The following is a 17013-nucleotide window of genomic DNA, read 5'->3' on the forward strand; positions in this document are numbered from 1 at the left end:
CCTGGGGGAAGAACAGTCTGCCCATCTGGGGCAGGACGTTCCGGGACCTCAGAAGACGAATCTTCTTCCTGGCCATTAACTGTCTATGTCACCTTTCAACCAGGAGCTTGTGAACGGAGAGCTGCAGGCCTAATCCAGCCAGTCAGGAAATAAAAATGGCTCCTGAATGTCCAAAGATTGGGGGTGAGAGAGAGAATGCTAACCCTAGAGACCATCAAGTACTGTAAAGCCTGAACCAGTAACTTGCTGGCCTTCCTCGGAGCCCTGAGCCAGAGACCCCTCATCTCTCTTCAGTGTGCTGGGCAGCAGGCCTCAAAACTCAGGCACCCTTAACCACAGCCAAGGAAAAATCCTCCTCTGGGTCCATCCCTCCAGAAGAGTGAGACTCTCTGCAGAATGGAAAACAGTAGGCGTAGTCTCACAAAGCAATAAAGGCACGAAGCCCACTAGTTCCTGGCGCACACAAGGTCAAGGAGCAGGGCAGAGCCTTAACAATTCTCAGTGCTGGGAGGGGGAGGGAACTCTGATGGAAGCAGGGGCAAACACCAGAACAGATTGCTGCAATAAACAAGTGTGGTGGCTCAAGCCTGTAGACCTGCAGCAGATGTGGAGACGAGAAGCCCCAGTTGTAGTATCCCTCCTATCCCTCTGGCCATGCATTCAGAGGCTGACGGGAAATCTGCTTTGAGGGGCGCCCAGCAGGCAGGGCCATAAGGCTACAGCCCGGGGGTAAATGTGTATTTGCAATCCACTGCAGTGCTACAGGCTAAGAAAAAAAGCACTGCTTCCCCCAGAGGCCGGAGATCTCTGCAAAGGAGCCTAGAGGTAGCTGAGGAGGGCACACCTACACTAGGAGTCCATCTGCTCACTCCAGGCAGCTCTAGCACAGCGCAGATGAACCATTCCTTCCTGCACGCTCACAGTCAGGTGTCATCTAAAGGGATGTGGCAGCTGTCATTGTGCACAGCCAGTCCCCAGGAAGGGCCACTGTAGCGTAAGGAGGTCAGTGTGCACGAGCCAAGCCGCCTCTAAGAGCCCCGACGTTCAGAGGGGAGCCAGAGTGCCTGACCCAAGCACGAGGGACCAAGGTAGTGTGGCAGGGATAGACACAGACAAGCTCATGGCCCCGTCTTCACAGACTGACATCTGCTCCTCTCACAAAGCCAAAAGTGGCCCGAGCCATGCCAAGGGGAGACTTTCCGCTGTGTTAAGTGGAAAATGCAGGAATCAGAATTTTAACAGTTTACATATGTAAAGCTTCACAGAGCCTCAGAGTCAATATGTTCATCTCAGTGAAAATGTTGTCATTCAGATAAAAATGCTTTTTAAAAAAAATTCAGAGAGAGAGAGCAATGGTGGTGCACACCTTTAATCCCAGCACGTGGGAGGGAGAAGCAGGCGGATTTCTGAGTTCGAGGCCAGCCTGGTCTCGAGTGAGTTCCAGGACAGAGAAATGCTGTCTCAAAAAATAAAAGAGGGGTTGGGGATTTAGCTCAGTGGTAGAGCACTTGCCTAGCAAGCACAAGGCCCTGGGTTCGGTCCTCAGCTCTGTTAAAAATAAAAATAAATAATAAGTAAATAAATAAAAGAGGAGAGTGAAGAGACCAGAGAATCACATCTTCCTTTCAGGGACACGCCAGGTGTCCAGGAGAAGCGGAGGCTGCCAGAGCAGGCTGTGCTGGCCAGCACCTGAAAGTGAGGCAAGAGGGCCAGGAGCTCAGGGCCAGCCTGGGCTATATACCCGGTGTCAATAATGTACCAGTAGAAAGAAAGCAGACAAACTCACAGAAACGTTCTGATAACAATGAACACATGGGGAGACCACACAGAGTCTCCCTTCACTTTGCCATAACTGAACACTGCTTATCACAAAAAGTAGAGACAGATGACATCAGTTACACAATTCCAAAAAGACATACGCAGACAACAATTTCTACCTGCCTAGAAGTCTATGTCCTCAGTATTCACATGCTTCCCTTTGGATAATTTCCCTTTTGTCTCTTGGAAACTTTTTCCCTATGGTTTGTGTCCTTTTGTCTGATTGGATGGTTTTTGCCTTTTTGCGACCAAGTTTTTTATTCTGTGTAGCCCTGGCTGTCTTAGAACTAACTTGCTCTGTAGGCCTAGAACTCAGAGACCTGCCTCGGCCTCCAGAGTGCTGGGATTAAAGGCGTGTGTCACCACTGCCTGGCTAGCCTGGGTCATTCTAAAGCACTGAGGCAGAAGCTCTCTGAGCACAGGCTCAGAGGAACTGCTGGGACAACTCATAGTCTGGCCAACCTTCTGATCCCAGGGCCTGTTGACTGTCCCTGCACCCAGGCTGTCACATACTTTCGAAGAGGAAACTGAGCGATGGGCCGTGACGTGAGGGGAGGCTCGCAGTGGGGACCTGCTTTCCTTCTAGGGAAGAGAGACGACTTACCATCATCGCTGCCGCACTCCTGCAACACGAGCGGGTGGTGGCGTGGGAGCTTGCTCAGGGGCTGGCGGCGACCCTTGGTCTTCTTATTCTCCTCCAGGGAAAGCATGTACTCATCTGCAACCTGAGCACACCGGGGCCGTGCCGATCAGCACGAGATGAAACTGCGGGGCTATGGTGGCACACCCCTGTAAACACCTGGCAGCCTCAGCTCTGGGAGGCCATGGTCAGAGGACAGAGAGGTCAAAGGCCCCATGGGCTACATGTGGAGTCCAAAGTCTCATAAATAGGAGGAAGAGAGGGAATGCAGGAGAGCTGAGGGAAAGGGGAGCTGAGGGAGAAGAGGGACACAGGAAACAAATGTAAAAATGGACACACACAAAAATCAATTTGGGGGCTGGAAAGATAGCTCAGTGGTTAAGATGCTCTTCCAGAGGTCCTGGGTTCCTGACACCCATGCAGCAGCCCACAACCATCTTAAGCTCTGTTTCCAGGAGTTCAACACCCTCCTCTGTATATTTTTCAGGCACTGTACACATGAAGTACACAGACATATATGAATGCCAAATACTGACACACAAATAAAATAAAAATTTAGAGAAATTTTAAAAACATGTCTCAGGGGCTGGAGAGATGGCTCAGCGGGTAAGAGCACTGACTGCTCTTCCAAAGGTCCTGAGTTCAAATCCCAGCAACCACATGGTGGCTCACAACCATCCGTAATGAGATCTGACACCCTCTTCTGGTGTGACTGAAGACAGCTACAGTGTACTTACGTATAATAATAAATCTTTGAGCCGGAGCAAGCGCCCCCCCCCCCAGAACAGGACTGGAACGAGCAGAGGTTCTGAGTTCAATCCCCAGCAACCACATAATGGCTCACAACCATTACAGCTACAGTGTACTCATATACATAAAATACACGAATACATCTTTAAGAAATAAAAACAAAAACCATGTCTCAGAAGGCATAAGCCACAGAGCTATGCAAACTAGTCTCTACCAGTGCACTTAGAACTGAGGGCAAAAACCTGTTCTTGTCTTGCTTTTCAGAAGCTGCCTGAGCAGGGCGGGGACTCTCCCATTTAAGGTCTCTGCCATCAAACACCTCAGGACATGAGGGGCGTCAAAGCACCCCTTTCCTTGGAGGTCAGCATCTGGTGCAATGCTGGCAGCTGGGCCCTCCATCCTGAGAACTTAGAAGGCAGACAAAGGGATGTGGCACAGATGCCATTGCAAGGATGGCGACCCAGCTCCAACTCCACCTCCTACCCCACTGAGACTGGGCTCTATGGCCACCGCCACCAGCCTCAGTGACGTGAGCTTCCTCTTAAAGAGCATCAGCCAACAGAGTCTGCCCTCTGGTCCAGACAATACAGGAAGGTTGTTTAACACTGCATTTGCATCATGCCCGATAATTAGGTTTAAGACGTACAGGACTGATTAATACTCCAGGAGTTTCTTTTTAATCAACATACTTAAATGTTGGTTATACTGACATTACGAGACACAGACTTCGCAAAACCATTAAGGGAGGAAATGAGGCCTAGAAGTCTGACACTTTTCGACACTTATGCGTTGGAGCTACAGAAAAGTGGAGGCTCTCCAGGGCCACTTTAGAGGTCTGCTGGACCCATGGAATACAGAGCACCTCAGAGCTTCAAGACAGCACTTGGGATCTCAAGAGAGAATAGTTCTGTCCTGGCCACATTCAAACAGAGAGCCTGTTCCTGCGAATACAAGTGTACCAACAGGTTACAGGGTCCATGAGACCACCCATTCAACAAATGCTAACTCAGGAACGGAGGGTGTGCGAAGCAACGGACTCACAGGACAGGATCCAGACTCCCTGAGTGAAAGATCTTTGGAACACATTGGAAAGAGGCAGAGTAAGGATGTTTGGTAGGCCCTGCCTGTGACACACAACCAGACTTCCAAACAGACCCCACCCATATGATATGCCCAAAGCAGTGTTTTTCTAACATACAATGGGGTACCATGGTGTAGTTAAGGGGCACTACCCCTGCTGAGCAGGTCCAGGCCAGGCTTAATCCTCCGCATCATAAAGAGAACAATGTATGTAAGAAGATCCCTCACAGCTGGGAAGGCTCCCCAGGAACTGCAAAAAAGAAGTATGGAGTCCCACAAAGCTCAGAAGGCTTCCTGAAGGGGGAGGCACCCTGCCTTATAAAGCAGAGGGGGGCCCAGAACGCACGACAACCCGGATGTCTAGACCTACTGTCTACTTATCCCAGCAGACAGCAGGAACAGGAAGGAATCACACCTCAGCCCGGCTCTGGGGAGAGCAAGAGAAGTTAGATTAGTCTGAGGACAGAGTGGTCTCCAGGATGGACCATCGAAGCGTGGTCTATAGGCAGAGAGAAAGAAGTCAGTAAAATGGAGATAGCAAGACACGGGGCAGACAGAATGCCCAAGACGTAACCCTGTGAACCTGTCATGTTGCTGTGACATGGAGGCCTAAGTGTGAGACCCAGGCGGCTGTATAACGGGCTACACCAGACAATCTGGGCAGGAGCAATATAGTCATCTCTAAGGCACATACAGCAACGGCACCAAAGAGCGGTCAGGAGCCTTGTGCAGAATGTTCCAGGCAGGGGCCTTCAATAGAGCTGGGCCCCAGGTTCCAGAAAGTTCTGCCTCTTCTCTAATGTGTGGTATACAGTGTTGCGGGAAATATTAAAAACTGATAACCCCACCAATTTCCCCAAGGCAGTGCCGGACCAAGCTCCCGATCTCCTACCACTGCCAGGGACTCTCTGAACTGGTCTCAGCCACTCCCAGAGCATCTGGCTCGCTTGTCCTGCAAGCCGCTAGTTCCCTGTCACAATTCCCTGTAACCGGAGGTTCCACACTCTAGTAACCAACTAGATCCGCCATCCTCGTAGTTAGATAACACAATATACAGTAACCTGGTAAAGCATGACTCTTAATCTTAGTTAACCAATTAGAGTTATCTGTATTATAGACACAATTGCAAGATGCCAATACAGTAATTCCAGAGCCAATTAAAAGTGATAAAGCTTTATCCCAGTATTTCTGACCTAATGAATTCACACAGAAAAAACGTCTGAAGCCATCCTGGTTCTTCTCTCTTCCTCTTCGTGCGCCCTCTCCCCACAACTCCTAGCTCCGCCCCCAATTTCCCCATCCAATCACAGACCCTCTCTGTACTGATGAACTTGGACAGGAAAATTCCTGCAACAGTACAGAGTTGTCGTCAACATTGCCAATGAGGCTTATCTTGCACAGAAGCATCTGTTCCCAGTCTTGCCGGAACAAACAGTTCTGGAGCGGACGATCTCCATGGCCCCCTGAGCCATGGGAACCCCAGGCCCTGGCACTTGCGCAGGGCACTGTCACCAAAGCTAGCCTACCAGATGGCTCTGGACAGAGCCTGGATGTGGACAGCAGCATATACACTGAAGGCAAGTGGCCCAGTTATAGCTAGAGGACACCGGGGGACGGGTGTGAGGGCCTGAGACACACCCGCTCTCAGGAACCCTGAGCTTTCCAAACACACAGACGGTGCTGTGGGATCTTCGGGGACAGGAAAGCTGCTGAGCTCCATGACGACCTAGCCATACTCCGTGCTGGCTTCTCACTAAAACAAGCCTGACCTCAGTCCCTCGCTCCACAAGTGTGGGAGAGCTCATGGGCCGAGCTGGGAGGGTCTTCCTGGAGCTGAGAAGCGATACCTAATGGAGGAGGCCAGCTTCTCCGTGCCTATCTCCTTGGCCGGCCTGATACCTGCAGAGCTTCCAAGGAGAATGAACTCAAGGAAGAGAAGGGGCTTCCGACAAGAGCTGGCTTACACTGAGGAAGAAGCCCCTGGAAACAACTCCTGTCTCCTCCCATCCCAAAAACATCTACTGAACAGGACACTGGAAATGGTAAATCTGCCATCATGTTTCAGTACACTGAAAAAACAAAGCTGTGTTACATGTCGGCCATACTGTCTCTCAGTCCTGGGTTCCTGCCTTCCAGAAACCCAGGTGCTCCTTCTGTCCCCACCAAGCCGTGCAGCCTAGCCCCACCCTCAAACCATAGGAGTGGGTTCCCAATGGCTTTTCTTCTTCCTTTTTTTTCCCCCTAGCTTTTAGAGAGGGTTTCTCTGTATATCCCAGGCTGACCTCAAACTCACAGAGATCCTCCTGCCTCCGGAGTACTGGGACTAAAGGAGTGTGCCACCAAAGCCTGGCCAAGAGCTTTTTCTTTTTTAAATTGTTTTTCCTCCTTTCCTGGAGTACAGTAAATAAAGCTGGTTTGGTAGCTCATTCTCCTTATCTCAGCACCGGGGAGGCAAAGTAGTCAGATCTGTGTATGTTCTTCAAGGATAGCCTTGTTCACAAAGTGAGTTCCACACTAGCCAGTGATACACAGTGAAACCCAAAAGATAAGGAAAATATTAAAGAAGGAAGTTGTGAAGCATCTGGGTTTAAAGTAGTAAAAGGCAAATGGAGAATTAGGCACAATGAGAGCCTGAGGTCAGATCTGCATGGCAGGCACCTGCAAACGCCCCACAGCACTCACGGTCCATCTCTGTACATCTCAGAGTCTCTAAGCACAGCCCGCAGAGCAGACATATCGTTCTCTGACCTCAGTGTGTGCTACTAAAACCATGAAGAAGAGAACACTCTTCTCTCCCAGACTCCTGTTCTGTTCACCTTCTATCTACCTGGTGAATTCCTCCAAACTTCAAGACTGAAGCCAAAAGTCTCCTTTTCGACAGCCATGCGGAACTTTCAGCTCGGCCGACCCAGCGGGCTGCCAGCTCTTTCGATGGGAGCTCGATTACCCATCATCGCCCAGTGCTGGGACGTTTGCTCCTATCTGCCCGTACTTAGAGCTCTCAAGGAGGTCCTGGAAGGCAGTCCTGGCATACAGAACACAGGCCCTAACGACTCCACAGGAGAGCATGCAGGCCGATCAAGACCTCTTTGGAGAACCTAAGTAGTTCGAAGCTGCCAGCGCATACTGACAGAGAACAGAGAAGAATTACAGAATGAGAATCCACAAAGAAATGGGAAGGAGGCTGAGCACACCGGCTCTCTGGCAGGACGGAGATGCACCCGGAGAGAAGCCTCCTGCCCTGCGGGTTACTGTGGCGAAAGCATCTTGGCTTCTGTCCACACCATGGACACTCAGTATGCAGCAGCGAGCTGCAATCTGCCTGCTGCAGCATACTTGCTAGTCTGCAGCCTCTCCGTGCGTGAGCTTGGGCAAGGCTTTGGGCATCCAGGACAGCCTGTCCCTAAGTCATCCATCTATTTGAACGCAAAAGAGAGGCAAGTAGGACCATTTATCAACAGTTAAAAGAAAAGTCACTTTGTTCAATCGGATTTCTTGATAACAGATGACACTTAGCCCCCATATGCCCATGTTTTTAAATCCATCACTTAACTGATATCAAATATAGGAAGAAAAGGAAATGACTGATATTTATTGGCTCACTGCAGGCTTTCCAAATATAAAAATAAAAATCACACCAAAAAACCTCCAGTAACATTAATTTACAGTAATGGACTGAATAATGTTCATACAATATTTAGGATCCATTACATCTTTGCTGTTGGCTAGCTACTCTTTGGACTGTGACTGCGACTGGAGGCAGAAGTCAGAATTCTGCAAGCACAGGAGAGACAGGGAGAGCTGCCGTGCCACAGCAGGGCAGGCTGGCACCTGAACGCTTGTGAGAAAGAACGAGGTGGCAGCAGCAAGGGCCAAGAAGATCTCCAAGCCAAGGCGTTCTCTCGTGGGTGCTGCAGTAAAGGTTCCAGAGAGCAGCGACCACAGCCGCAGAGGAAACGTGAGGTTATCGATTCATTAGCCTGCCACCGCTGCGAGATGCACAGAGGAAGTCTACAGAAACTGAGTCTTGACACTCAGAGGAAGTGGAGAGAATTATCTGGGCACTAAGGACAAGAGATGGGAAAGCCATGAAATGGCTCGGCGGGGAGGGGCACTACCCACCACCAAGACCGTCGGCCTGTGAGTTTGAACCACAGGATCTGCACAATGGACGAGGAGAGCTGATTCCCAAGAAAGATGAAAAGCACGGTATGCAGCGAGAGCCGCAGTCCCAGCACTTGGAAGGCCAGGGCTGGAGGATCTTTAGATCAAGGCTGCATGTCGAGTTCCAGGTCAGCCTAGGCAACTTAGCGAGAACCTTAATAACAAGATCTGAGTTCCAAAACGATGGGTGTTGTGTACAGAAGCAGGAATCGGGAGGGCACAAAAGCTCAGGGCCAACCTGGGCTATATCAAACAGCAAGATCCAGGGCCAGCCTGGGCTATATCAAACAGCAAGATCCAAACCTGGCAACTTGAGTTCTGTCCTAGTAACCCATATGAAAAGATAGATGTGGTGGCAAATGTGTGTAATCTCAGCACTAAGGCAAGATGGGAGGCAGGATTAGCCAAAAGTCCTCAGGCCACATAGCCTGGAGCACACTGTAGCAGCAGTACCAAGGCCCTACCCTAACAGGGTGGAAGTAGAGAACTGACTCCTCAAAGTTGTCCTCTGACCCCCAAGTGCCATGCATATAGGTACCCACATATCACATACATACATACAACATACAACCCTCTCCCCTTGAATCCTGAAAAAAAAGTTACATAGCAAGATCCTAACCAGAAAACAAAACAAAACAAAAACAAAAAAAAACCCCAAGATGCTAGAGATGTAAATTCACAGCTGAAGTTATATAAACCCACACAGAGAGTACACACATACACATAATTCAAAATAAGTATTTTTTTAAATATAAGGGGGTAAAAGAAGCTTAAATAAGGGTGAAAGGCAACACTGGGGAAATCTGGAAGTGAGGAAGAGAAACAAGCCAGCAGCGTGTCTACCGGGCCATAGAGGAAGGTTCACATGGCCGTCGGCGGGGACGAGCGCGGATTCACGAAGCATTCCTGTTTTTCAAAGATAACCAACCAAACAAGTTACTTAATATGAAGAGAAAAAGAAAGCCAGGTAGGTCTCTGTGAGTTCAAGACCAGCCAGGGGTACACAGTGAGATCTTGTCTCAAACAACCAACAACCAAAGTACAGGCAAAGGAACGTAGACACAGTTCCTCGTTCACCGAAGCACACATGTGGAGTGGGGGATCAGAAACACCTTCAGGGCTGGATCTCTGCCTACCACTCAGGTTCAGAAACAGAAATTTGGTCATTAGGCCTCTTGGCAGGCATCTTTACCTACTGGCCAATCTTACCAGTGCCTTTTGACAATTTTCTTAAGACAGGGTCTACTGCAGTCACAGGTTGGTCTCAAACTATTATGTAGCCAAGGGTGACCATGAGCGCCTAATCTAGCCTCATCCTCCCTCACAAATGCCGGGACTGCAAGTGTGCAGCATTGGGCCCAGGTCTCCCACTTTGCCCTGACTGGAATCTGGGGAGCCAGGGAATGAGGTTATGTGGAGAGGTCAATCAGCTGCAGCACAGGAACGGCCTTCTCAGCACGGCAGACCTGCTAGGAGCCACGATGTACAAAATGAGCCGGCCTCTGATGACGGTGGGTACGAGGAGGGAACCTGAACAACCAAGGCTCTGAGTGCAGCTTTGGGAAATCATGCTGGTAGACCGATGACAAGCTAGGATCCCACAGAGCAGGGAGAATTTCTAAGAAGCAGATGCCCCTTGAATATTAGGGTGAGAAAGGCCACTATGGTGGTTTGACTAAAAATGTCCCCCCAGGCTCATATATTTGAGTCCTCAGTCACCAGGGAGGGCCACTATTTGTAAAGACTAGGGGGTGTGGCCTTGCCGGTAGAAATGTGTCACTTTGTAGTTTTAAAAGCCCATGCCAAGCCTAGGTGCCTCCCTTTCTGCCTGCAGATCAGGATGAAGCAACTATTTCTCCAACGCATCCCGCCATGATGATGAAGAAGGACTAACCTCTCAAACCGTAAGCCATCCCTCAGGTAACTACTTAAAGTGTTTATAAGCATCTCTTGGAAGTACTGTAATTACCTCTTGTAAGTATTTATAAGAGTTGCCTTGGTCGCCCTGTCTCGTCACAGCAATAGGACAGTGACTAAGACTGCCACCTCATCTCAAACCTCAAAACATCTGGGCTGCAACAACAAACACTCAAACCTTCCTGTCTCTAGGCGAGGAGTCGGAGGAAGAGCTCCCATCTCACCAGAGCATCCAGCCAAGCTTGGGTTTTACTCGGCACGGCCCCTGAGCTGCTGCTGAGGTGTGGACCTCTGGATTGAAAGGCACACAGAGAACAGGTCAGAGCCAGCGAAGAGCAAACTGGAAAGACAGGAAATAGCACCTGGCATTCTGACACAGCAGATGCAGCAGCAGATGCAAGATGAGAGGAGGGAGCCTCTCCTGCCCTCCCACACACGGCAGCGCCTCCGCCCTCACAGGCCCCCTCCACCCTCACAGGCCCCCTCCGCCCTCACAGGCCCCCTCCGCCCTCACAGGCCCCCTCCGCCCTCACAGGCCCCCTACTTCACCAGATAACTCGCAGGGCCTGTACCTCTGCCAGCTCCTGCTCGCTGATGCTGCGGGGGGCACTCCGCTTCTTCTTCACACTCGGCTCGCCCGTGGTGCCCTTGCCATCCCCTCGGGCATAGCTGTGGACGGTAAGAACTCCTGCTTTCTCCTGGCCCTGGCAAGAGCCAGGCTCTGTGGTTTCAGAATCGGAGGAAACTGAATCCTGAGATGAAGTGGAGCCCAGGCTGGAAGAGGATTTCTTTTTGGAATCCGAGAAGACAAGGCGTCCTCCAACGGATGCAGGATTCACAGAAAGGTCCAATGCGGCTGCCTCGGCCTCCTCCTCCTCATCTTCCTCTTCGAGCTTAACATTCTTCAGCTCTTCGAATTTGACTTCAGTGGGGTCAGAGTAATCTGAAACGGGTGCATCAGATAGGATCAGGCGGGTAAGCCTGAGGAGGGTGGACTGGTAAACGACAACAAACACGGCCTCAAAGTGAGAACTGACTTTACATCCTGGCCCTCCCTGACAAGGCCGCCGTGTGATTGGAACCAACTGGGCCCCCAATTTCTCCCTCTCCTTGCTATGTGAGGAACCTACCATTCATTTTCAGGAGTCTCAAACCCAAGTCCTGCTGGGCATGGTAGCACACGCCTGTAATCCCAGCACTCTGGGAGGCAGAGGCAGGTGGATTTCTGAGTTTGAGGCCAGCCTGGCCTACAGAGTGAGTTCCAGGACAGCCAGGGCTACACAGAGAAACCCTGTCTCGAAAACCAAAAAAAAAAAAAAAAAGAAAAAAAAACAACCCAATTTCTGGGCATACAGTGTCACATATAATAGAGTTATGCGCACGTAGACGCCGCCATTCCCTCACGCAGCCGAGGCTCGGCTGCCAAAGGTAAAAGGATCTGCTAAGAGCTAGCCGAGCTCATGACCACAATGTCATCTAACCATCAGACGGACTAAGCAGACTCCTTCAAGTCCAAAAGAAGCCTGTCCCTAATAAATCCAGACTTGGTGTTTATCAGAGTAGCTGCTTCCAAACACCACGCCTCCTACGACACAGGTCCTCCAGCCTCCGAGTAAACAAACACTACGATGGCCGGTACCCTCATCTGACGAGACGCTGTATGCCTCCAACATGGTCAGTTATATTTAATTAAGACTTAAGATGGACAAGGTAGTGTTTGCCTGCGATCCCTGAATTTGAGAGGCAGGAGGCTAGCCAGTTGACGGCCAGTCAGGGCTACAGAGCAAGACAATGACTAAAAACAAACCAACCAACCAAGGCCAGCGGCGAGTGCCTAGAACCCCAACAGCCAGGAGCCCAAGGCAAGAGAATCCCCGGTTCAAAACTAGCCTGGGCTACAAAGACCCTGCTTCCAAAACCAATATGCTGGAAGACAGAGGAAAGCACTTCTCTGTGAGTTGGAGGCCTGCCTGGCCTACAGAGCTAGTTTTAGGACAGTCAAGGATATACAGCAAAACCCAGTCAATCAATCTATCTATCAATATTAAAATAAATAAAAGGAAGGAAGGAAAAAAGAAAGAAAGAAAGACAAACCAAACAAGCTGTAAGCCAGGAGTGGTAGTACATACCTACTCTACCAGCTCCTGGGAGGCCACAATAACCAGAAAATGTGAACTACAAAAAGTCACAGGACAGAGAGGAACACATAGAGCCCATCTAAAAATTTAAAAATAAAAATGAGTACACTGGGGCTGGAGAGATGGCTCAGCGGTTAAGAGCACTGACTGCTCTTCCGAAGGTCCTGAGTTCAAATCCCAGCAACCACATGGTGGTTCACAACCACCTGTACAGCTACAGTGTACTCATATATATAAAATAAATAAATAAAGCTTTAAAACATGTTCCTCCGTGCACGCATGCAAGGCACTAACAGCAATAAATAAAAAATTTTGCAGTTGGGCGGTAGTAGTGCACGCCTGTAATCCCAGCACTCTGGGAGGCAGAGGCAGGCGGATTTCTGAGTTTGAGGCCAGTCTGGTCTACAGAGTGAGTTCCAGGACAGCCAGGGCTACACAGAGAAACCCTGTCTCAAAAAAAAAAAAAAGCCATGGCTTTTCTGTCCTATTTATTCACTAATTTATTCGTTCATCTATCCATTTTTGAGACAGATTCTTACTGTGCAGCCTTGGCTGGCCTGAAACTCAGTATGTAAACTAGGCTGGCCTCGAACTCTCAAGAGACCCACCTGCCCCTGCCTCGCCAATGCTGGGGTTATTTGGCCCCATACATAAAGTTTTTTAAAAATGGAATAAATAATAAAATGGCAGCATCCCTCCAATCGTCTATCTCACCCCTCTTATTCAGCATGGGCAGACTATATCCATTCTTCCCAACCAAACATCAGATTCAGAGGAAATCACCAAGGGCCCCGGGAGATGACGATTCTCACACTCCAATACAAGGCTGCCCACAGACCGCTCACCCTGCAACTCAATACAGCGTTGAGCCTCAGACAGACAGGTGTCAGTCAGTGCTGCAGACAAACCAGCCTTGTCAGCTCACCTGGGAAGGGAAGGCTGTCCTCGACTTGCCGCACGGAGCTGTGGGTGGGCCGCACTGGGGCGAGGGTGGCCTGGCACTCTGTCACCTCATAGTGTCCAGAGCTCAGCTCTTCCTTGGGGAAAAGCTCGCTCTGACTGACCTCCTGTGGTATTTCCAGACAGACTCGGTGTCTCTTTGTCCCTATCCGGTGCTTGGCCAGGCTGCAAGGAGACAACAACCCTAAGAGCACACACAGTCACCCCTTCACCGTCCCCCGAAGACTGTCATACATGCCACGTGCAACCCAAAGCAAATGGCCAGGCGGTCTCAACACCTCTCAGCCTATTCCATCATCTGAACAGTGCAGACCTTGCTGCCCACCTGGGACATGAAGACTGGGGAGGGTATGCAGGACCCCCCAAATCTTCCCACCATGTGTACAGATCCTCTGGTTCAGACCCTGATAAACCCTGTTACAACTCCTTATCTCCCCAGAGTGGGTCTCACTTTTACCACAGTTCTTTCAAAAGATATTTATGTGGTGCTGGGGAAAACTGACTCTGCGTCCAGCAGCACAGGCTCACTACCCTCATTCCTGACCAAGAACCACAGGAAGCTGCTGGGTCATCAGTGCTGTGGCTTCCAGAGCTGTTTCCGAAACTTGCCTGTGTGCAGTACAAGCAACAGAGAACACTCAAACTGTGGTGACCCCCCTCACCCCCCCACCCCCGACCCCCGCCCCAGAGCCAAGCCCACGGCCCGCCCAGTACCTTCTCTTCGCATCGCCCTCCTCTCCCTGCTCTGCCGCTTCTGCATCCTCCTCTGGGCACTCCTCATTCCCCACTCTCGGGGTTAGTCCACTGTCCTTCAGAAACTCGGCTGCTTCCGGTGTGGGCAGAGTGTGGTCAATAACTGTGCTGTCCTTCCCGGCTTTCCAAAGTTTGTAGCGTTCTGGCTGGAACCTCCTCACAAACACGTCCATGGAGATCTTCACCATATCTTTTCTGCAGGAGCACTGCCACAGGAGAGTAACAGTAAGGTCACCTCCACACCACCCTCTACCTTCTGTGTCCCATCCTACAGTGTGATTCAGGCATTTCAAATCACAGCTGGGGCAGGGCACAAGAGAGGATAATGGGGGAAGCGTAACCTAGGACATTTTAACGTATATAAAAATGACACAAGACAGTGTCATTTTAATCCCAGCACTTGGAAGGCAGAGGCAGGTGGATCCCTGTGAGTCTAAGGCCAGCCTGGTCTACATAGTGGTAGTAAGTTCCAGCACAGCCAGGGCTACATAGTAAGACTGTTTCAAAAAATGAATGAGTGTGTGTGTGTGTGTGTGTGTGTGTGTGTGTGTGTGTGTGTGAGAGAGAGAGAGAGAGAGACAGAGACAGAGACAGAGAGACAGGGAGGGACAGAGAGAGACAGAGACAGAGAAAGAGAGAAGATGGAATGCATTATTTTGTATGATAGATGCCTTATTTAATAGACCAAGTTTAGCTGATGCTGAAGTTCAAATCCAAGCAAACAGGAAAATCAAAAAGCAGAATGCATAGCACGAGGCTCAACCAACCAAACCAAATGGTCTAAGGAGAGCTGGTGGAGACAAAATCTACAAACACTTCCCCAGTGGGGAGCAGCTACCTACCCCTGGGTATCTACTCACGCCAGGACCAAACAGGCAAGTCTATTATTTTAGAGTAACAGTCTAGGCCCTGCAGCTTGCCCTAAGACTCTCACATGAGAGACATCTAGCTAAGTAACAGTACCCAAGCAATCCGAGCTATCTGAGAGACCCAGGAAAGACAATCACAAGCTCAAGGAGAACCTGGTCTATAGAGCAAGACCCTGGCTCCAAATAAAACATTTCAAGGGGAATTGAGGCTGAGAGTGGTGGTACAGGACTCTGATCACAGTGCTCAGGCAGAGGGCAGAGGCAGGCAGATCTTTTATGAGTTAAAGGAAAGTCTGGTGTACTGAAATTCTGTCTTTAAAAAAAAATGGCTGAGGATATTGTTCAATGGCAAACACTTGTCTAACATTCAAAACACCCTAGGATCAGTCCTCAGTCCCAGTTAGCAACATATATGTACATGTGCACACAGGCACATGTGCTTACAAAGTGAGTACTTTTTTTCTTCAGCTAATTAAGTTAACCAGGTCCTGGTATGCAGTGGTTACAAATAATAGCAGCCTCCTTGAAAGTGTGTCCTAAGCCACGTGGTGGTGGCGCACGCCTTTGATGCCAGCACTTGGGAGGCAGAGGCAGGTGGATTTCTGAGTTTGAGGCTAGCCTGGTCTACAGAGTGAGTTCCAGGACAGCCAGGGCTACAAAGAGAAACCCTGTCTTGAAAAAAAACAAAAAAAGAAAGTGTGTCCTAAATGGGTTGCCCTAGAGGACCTTGGGAGGGTAGTTATGCTTTTTAACTCAATGTTGTACCTAATGTATGCTCTAGGTATGTACAAACGATATCTTTGTGAAGCCCCAGGGCAAATTGGTCACATCTCACACTGGTCAGGACAGCATGTCCCAAGAGTTAAAAAAAATGTTCTGACTAGAATGTTCTCAATCGCCGGGCGGTGGTGGTGCACGCCTATAATCCCAGCACTCTGGGAGGCAGAGGCAGGCGATTTTCTGAGTTCAAGACCAGCCTGGTCTACAGAGTGAGTTCCAGGACAGCCAGGGCTATACAGAGAAACCCTGTCTTGAAAAAACCAAATCCAAAAAAAAAAAAAAAAAGAATGTCCTCAACCTGACACTTCTGCCCGTAGTGTTACGGACGAGCTCATGCAGGCTTACCAGTACAGCTTGCTTGCCGTACTCAATCCATCGACGGGTGGCAAAATTGGTGGACTCTGCACAGTTGAAGCCGTGGTTGAAGCCAGCATGGTAACCATAGGGGAAAGTGATCATAAACTCTCCAGCTTCTTGGGTCACCTGAAGTAGAGCAGATTTGAAGCAGCTGCCACACCTGGCAGAGGCCTAGCACAGATCTGGGCTCCTGGGTCTTTCTTCGCTACCACTTAGGTGATCAACCAAGGGTAACTCAAAACTGCCAGGTCTCGAACTGTCGCTTAACATATCACATGTATGCTAAGAGACTAATTAACCAACCCTCCAAATTAATCCTGTGCTCCCTCAGCACCAGGAGAACACATTAGCCACCTGCTGTTATCAAACCCCACCCTAGAGACCAGAACAATAGACTGCAAAACTCTTCTTCGGAACAAAGACCCGAAAGGGTGGGGGCCTGGGCCAGCTCACCTTGTCAAAGGGGATGCCATACTTCTTCAGCATTAAAGGGGAGATCAGGGTCATCTTGTGGCGGAGAAAAGCCTCACAGCTTTGAGCACTCCCTGGGAAAAAGCCTGTTTGAAAGGATAGGTAGTAGGTCTGAGTTAATGAGGCTCTGCCCAAGCTCCAGGATTCTGGGGTTACCCCCCATCTGCAGAGCTCAGTAGCGATCGGCGAAGGACAGTCACCAAAGTGATACTAAGAGGGGCTAGGGATATGGCTCAACAGTTAAGAAAACTTCACCTACTGTTCTTACAGAGGACCTGAATTTGGTTCCCAGCACTCATGGTGGGCAGCTCACAAC

The 17013-nt window shown here is 49.9% G+C and overlaps 1 protein-coding gene across 3 annotated transcripts in view; it reads right to left on the reverse strand.

The window, feature by feature from the left end:
* The window catches only part of Kdm4a (lysine demethylase 4A), a 46063-nt gene that overhangs the window by 14769 nt on the left and 14281 nt on the right, over positions 1 to 17013 (reverse strand). For all 3 annotated transcript variants that reach the window (XM_052177162.1, XM_052177164.1, XM_052177163.1), the window contains exons 7-12: positions 16680 to 16783; positions 16215 to 16352; positions 14182 to 14426; positions 13433 to 13632; positions 10942 to 11312; positions 2423 to 2543 (exon numbers count right to left, since the gene is read on the reverse strand). In XM_052177162.1, coding sequence (XP_052033122.1) covers positions 2423 to 2543; positions 10942 to 11312; positions 13433 to 13632; positions 14182 to 14426; positions 16215 to 16352; positions 16680 to 16783 — 1179 coding nt within the window. The remainder of the gene's footprint in view (positions 1 to 2422; positions 2544 to 10941; positions 11313 to 13432; positions 13633 to 14181; positions 14427 to 16214; positions 16353 to 16679; positions 16784 to 17013) is intronic.

The sequence above is a fragment of the Apodemus sylvaticus genome, chromosome 3, assembly GCF_947179515.1.
Source record: "Apodemus sylvaticus chromosome 3, mApoSyl1.1, whole genome shotgun sequence".
Lineage (NCBI taxonomy): Eukaryota > Metazoa > Chordata > Mammalia > Rodentia > Muridae > Apodemus > Apodemus sylvaticus.